A 5818-nucleotide genomic window follows, 5' to 3' on the forward strand; every position below is an offset into this window, starting at 1 on the left:
TATCAATGCCTTGTACATGACAGTCAATCTAGCCTTTGATGCTAGAATGAAACATGTTGAATTGGATAATCACTAATTTATACAGAAAAATGTGGCATAAGGATCACTTATCACTCAGTATGTCGAGTCCTTAAATCAATTAGGACTCATTCGGTTCGCAGGAAGAGGAGGGGGAAAAAGTGTGATCCATGGAAAAATAGAGAAATGCCTCATATTTCCTTGGAGTTTTCAAAAGAGAAAGATAAGAAAGTAATTTTTTCATGAGAATAAAATTCTCATATTCAACATGTGGGACATATAAAAGTTCAATTCCCACCGGCTGAAAATTGGGGTATTTTTTTTTCCAGAAGCATCCTTAAGTTTTTAGAATGAGGTAAGAATTTTTTATTAAAGACATAATAAATATTTTGCATAACTTTTTTAGAAAAATAGATGCTCAACCAAACATAAGCCACTCTAAAATATGCCACTTTTCCGTAGTCAACCAAATATACAAAAAGCAGTTTTTTAGGCATTAGCTTCTCAGAAAAAAAAAATTCTAGTAAGAAAAATTCTCGGTGCGAACCAAACTGAGTTCTTAGTTGATGTTCTTACCAAGCCACTTCTTAAGGATGTATTCAAGTTGCCGTGGAACAAGCTTGGAGTTCTTCTTTGTTCACCCCATAGCTTTAGAGGGAGTAATAGGGAGAGAAATCAAGATGATTCTCCAAAATATTCACTTGATTCAAATCATTGGCTTGACATAGAAATTTTTAACAAAAGAATTGCCAAAGAGAGGCTCATCATGTGAATAAGCTCGATCTTGCATTCAGCTCACCCAATATGGAAGTAAGCAAGCAAGATATTATGTCCAACGCACATGGGAAAATGATTGCAGCTTCAACATTTCTAGAGATTTATGATATGCAATTGATAATCTAACCCTTTTTTTTATCAGGATTGGTTGGATACAATCAATCTAGTTTTTATCGGTCTGTTGCTAATTAAGAGAGAATTGGAGATGAAGTGGATGAGAATTCAGACTGTTATTTACACCTAGGGATGTGAATGAGAGCCAAGGCCCAACCTAAGGCTTAAATGACTAAGCTCAGGCATGTGCTCAAATCTTGCTCCAAGATACTAAGCACTCTGTTCCTCACTGGATCTGAATTAGACCAAGTTGAGATCTGTGGAGATTCCCAGACTGAATCCAACTTGCTCTCATTCAGAATGAAACATCTCAGCCTAGGCCCTAGCTGGCGACATATTAGATCCATGCCTCAGGCTAAAGTACTCGCCTGCCTATCTACCATACCATGTTCTTATTTTAGTTTGAGGAGACTTGGAGTCATTTTCATCGGAGGACCAAAACCAAATTTTAAAAATTTTACTTGATTATTGAAGGCTATGCTACAAGAAATTAGTGGAACCGAATTTTTATGGACGTGGTTCGATAGGGTTTTAAATTTGAAGCTTGATCCTTATTTGGGTTGATGTGAGATCTCTCGACAATTTGGTGTTGGAACCCTCATTCGCTATGTCCGAATCACTTACTTTGGACTGGTTACAGCTGCAGAAAGGTGATTGATGCTCAAAGAGTTACTAAATACATTAGGACCTTATAAAACATGACAATATTAGCTTGTAAACATCATTCAATTAATTGATACATTAAGCATCGAAATAGATCACATTTAGGGTGTATCATTTATCGAATAAATACAAACATATGTGTTTACAGAACTCTGAACACTCATTCAATTGTCAACTTCCAGCACTTAAATATACACAAAAGAAAGGTTTAAGCCAAAATTTCATGGGCTACATAGCCATAGTAGTCATGCCCCATGATCGCTCTGCGAGTCGCACGCATTCGTTAAACCTAAAACAATCAATAAGGTGATCTATAGCCATCCCTGCTGCTTGCATGAACGAATAGACAATCACCGGCCCAACCAAGCGGAACCCCCTTCGAACCAAATCCTTGCTAATGGCTTCTGATTTTGGAGTCCTAAAAGGGACACTTCTTGGATACCTGTATTTGTTAATCATCGGTTTGTGGTTCACATGGCCCCATATATAGCCACTGAAGGATCCAAATTCCTTAGCAACCTGAAAAAAATTGGTTAGAAAATATGAAATTATCATCAAAGTGGCCTTCATCTTTACCTTATGTTTTTGTGGGCTCCTTCACACACACACACGCACATATTCTTCTTTACCTTTGCTTGCATTCCAAGGCAGACCAGATAAGAATTCTATTATCATAACTTTCAAGAACTTAATAGTTTTTTGTAATTTTGATTATAATTGTTAAACCTGTGGACTTTCTGTTCCCAAAACAAAATAGAAATATACAAGAATGTTTTCATCTGAATACTTCATTTATTGAAATCCGATAACTTGCCTTCTCTATGCACCTCGCATTGTCTATGATGCATCTCACCCTGCACTCTGCTAACATGAGCTCCTTGTTGGAACTTATCTCCATGATGTCTTTTTCTTCCATCTTGGCAACAACATTATGATCAAATTTGGCAAAGGCTTCACTACAAGAACCAAACTAATCATCATAAATAGTGATTCAATTAAGGCTTCATTCAGAATGTTCTTAAGACAAGAAAGAGACATGTATTGCTCCCTTCTCTTGAGAATCTCGGTCCAGTTGTGATCGATAAGCATGCCGGATAACGCAAGCAGCTCAAAGAGTCGGCTACAAGACATCATGTCCAGCATTACTTTTTTTAGTTATAACATAGTTGTTAAACTAACATAGTTGAACAATAAAAAAAACATAGTTGGTAAACTAATATTAGTATTAGGAGAAAGATTAAAATGCTCACTTGTCATTGTATACAGGGACACCCCAACATTCGTCATGGAAAGTTATGTAAACTTCATCTGCGGTAAAACATGAAAAATGGATTCATAAGTGTTCACATTTTTATGTTAATTCTTAAAACATAAAATGGACTCTCTTCCTTAGAGTTGCACAAGTTTTCTCACTGATATTAATATGTGTAATTCTTAGTCAATTAGCTTATCGAGGAGCATCTTTAAACTAATTGCAGATTCCTGATGGATGAGTGAGATCAACAATAAATGGATCGAGTTACACAAGCTATTGGCTTCAGATTCAAATTTTCATTCAGTAAACTCATCACATAATAGTTGTGACTGAAATATAGGCACAGTAATAGGTTACCAGTGGATTTGGTAATCCAATTGCATCTCTTCAGGTTTCCTGCCTCCCCACATCCCAACCGCTCCTTCACAACATCATCAGCTAAGTCTTCAGTGCTTGCAAAAGACTCGAACTCTCCACTTCCAAACCCTCCCAGCTCTCCAGTTCCAAACCTTCCTTTCCCAGCAGCACAGATAAATCTCCTTTCCCAGGAGCTGAACATCCCATGAAATGATAGCTGAATCTTCCGGTCCCAACTGGAGATAGAGCTGTTAAGAGAGGAGTCATTTGAATTCTGGGAAAGAGAGAGAGATGAGAGTGTAAGACTTGAGCTGCTCCTGTGAATGCTAAGTGGGTACACCCTCTGCAGGTGTTTGGACAGCGAGCTCTTGCCTTGCACCCTCCTCTCCACTTGTCTGGGGCTTGGGCTTCTCTCCAAAACATGCCTTCCAAGACTTGGGGTAGGCATGCTTTAGGAGAGCAGGCAAGCAATTGGAATGGGAGGGAGATGAGAAGATTTTGTTCACATCTGTAGGTGCTGGTGGGGGTTTTATAAATGGTTTCAGATTCTGGTGCCATGTCATAGTTGGTTTGGTAGGATATGGATTTCATGGCAGATCAGTGAAAGCTTCCCTGGCTTTGAGCAAGTTGGCTAGTCTCTAATTTATTTAGCATGTAACTATGATTACTCAACGATTTTTGATAGCTGAAGAACCGATGAACACTGCTAATTGTCACAAAAAAAGAAAATGATGACAAGGAACATCCTAAGATCATTTTCTGATGATGGATTAATAAATAATTTTTTGTTAAAAATTTAATAATGTGGTAACCTATCACTGTTTTTAGCAATTCTGAAAGGTAGTCACTACATTTGCAACATTGGATTATGCAACAAGTTTTAATGTGAGACAAAAGCCCGAAGCTGCATCTAGAGGCATGAGTAGCATTAGATCTTTTCAGTGAAGTTTCATGAATCTTTGGCATGTATCTTTGGGACCCGGCAAACTTTCTAATAGAGACACCGGATCTATCAAAGAACTTTACATATCTATTTTTTTTCTTACTTCTATGCTTTTTTTTTTTCAAAAAAAAAAAAAACTAGATGATAGAAAAAATACAACTGGGTGTCTAGTAAAACAAGCATGCGGGAAGAAACAGTAGTACATTTTTTTTAAGTTCTTTACCTTTCTGGAAATTAATGTGCATTCCCTTGGGCTTCTGGGATTAATTTTGCATGGAGCATAACAAAATTGATCCGGCCAAGTTCATTTAAAATTGCGAAGGACTTGGGAAAAAAAAATCATAAACAAAACGTGAATATATTTTGGTTGGGGAGTATATCTCAGTAAATGTTGCTGGGTCCATTTCCAAGCTTAAGTCCTACTCATGGGGTTCATATTAGACCCGCTGCCCCAAAGGACAAGGATATCCTATCTTTCATGTGTTCCATTGAGCTGCAGAATATAGGTGAGCTAGTTTTTTCTATTGACTCTTTTGAATGGGTAGCAAGAAGAGGGTTTTCTTCCTGTTTTGGTGGCTGGGATTCCAATAAATAATTGGTGGTCATAGGTGGGTAGTGTTTGCTTTGAAAATTAAGGAAGAGGATATAACAAGTTAACACAAAAAGGAAAAGGTACGGCTGAATGGGGGTGGAGATGATGATTGCTCTTGCAAGAAAATTTTGTTCTAGTTGGTTGGCCTTTTTAATTTAAATATGGTAAGGCTTGGGATATTGTATCATATTATTACTCTCTTATGATGAAACTTTTGAACTTGGATATCATTACCATTAGTCCAATGCTCAGAAAATGAAGAGCACACACTACAGTAAAAGTGGGAAAAGCCGACGCTTAAATGCCGATGCTAGGGGAAAGCGTCGGCATTTTCTACTCTCGTGCCAAACTTTCCCGACGCTCCTGGTGAGTGTGGGTAATTTGAAGTAGTGGACGACGCTTAAAAGCGTCGTCGTAGACTTGAGGCCAAACGATGCTTTAAAGCGTCGTTGTTTTTGCCTAAGACGACGGCTATAAGCGTGGTTAATTGAAACGCTAAAACGACGCTTATAAGCGTCGCCGAAGCCCCCTTAAAACATAGCGGCCGACCCCAAGCCCGCATACTTGCCCTAGCTACTTCCGATACCCCTCATTCTCCTCTCCGGCGCTGCCCTTGCCTTCGTCTCCGGCGCGGCCCTTGCCTTCGTCTCCGGCGCGGCCCTTGCCTTCGTCTCCGGCGCTGCCCCCATCTCCCTCCTCTCCGGCGCGGACCGTCCGACTCCTACCTCCTCTCCGGTGTCGACCGACCGACCCCAACACGCTCCGCCCGAGGTAGTTTCTCCTACTCCCTCCTCTCCCTCCGTCTCGCTTGTTCTCCTCCTTCCCTAACGCGCTCCTTCTCCTCTTCTTTGGTATAAGCCTCGATCGAGCTTCGCCTCCGCCCGAGGACCTTCTCCTCCTCCCTCCTCTCCGGCGTCGACCGACCGGCCCGAAGTCGCGATCGATCCAGGCCCGCTTCCGCTCGAGGATTTTAGTCTCCTTCTCCCCCTTCTGTCTCCTCCCACCTTGCAGCTTCTGCCTTTCTGATGTTTAATAAAGTTTCTTTTAGCGCTTAGGACCATCAATGACTCAAAAAATTATGTTATGTAATTATATGATA

The 5818-nt window shown here is 39.9% G+C and overlaps 1 protein-coding gene across 1 annotated transcript; it reads right to left on the reverse strand.

Moving 5' to 3' along the window:
* Nucleotides 1-1663: 1663 nt before the first annotated feature.
* On the reverse strand, nt 1664-3698 carry LOC103706566 (DNA glycosylase superfamily protein). The gene is made up of 5 exons (XM_008790708.6): nt 3185-3698; nt 2823-2880; nt 2609-2692; nt 2387-2528; nt 1664-2091 (listed from the first exon to the last, which is right to left on the reverse strand). Exons 1-5 carry the CDS (start codon nt 3630-3632, stop codon nt 1801-1803), a joined length of 1023 nt encoding a protein of 340 aa, XP_008788930.1. The 5' UTR covers nt 3633-3698; the 3' UTR covers nt 1664-1800.
* Between the last annotated feature and the right edge of the window lie 2120 nt (nt 3699-5818).

The sequence above is a fragment of the Phoenix dactylifera genome, chromosome 2 (assembly GCF_051530095.1).
Source record: "Phoenix dactylifera cultivar Ajwa chromosome 2, Ajwa_hap1_PhDact_Kaust_v1.1, whole genome shotgun sequence".
Classification (NCBI taxonomy): Eukaryota; Viridiplantae; Streptophyta; class Magnoliopsida; order Arecales; family Arecaceae; genus Phoenix; species Phoenix dactylifera.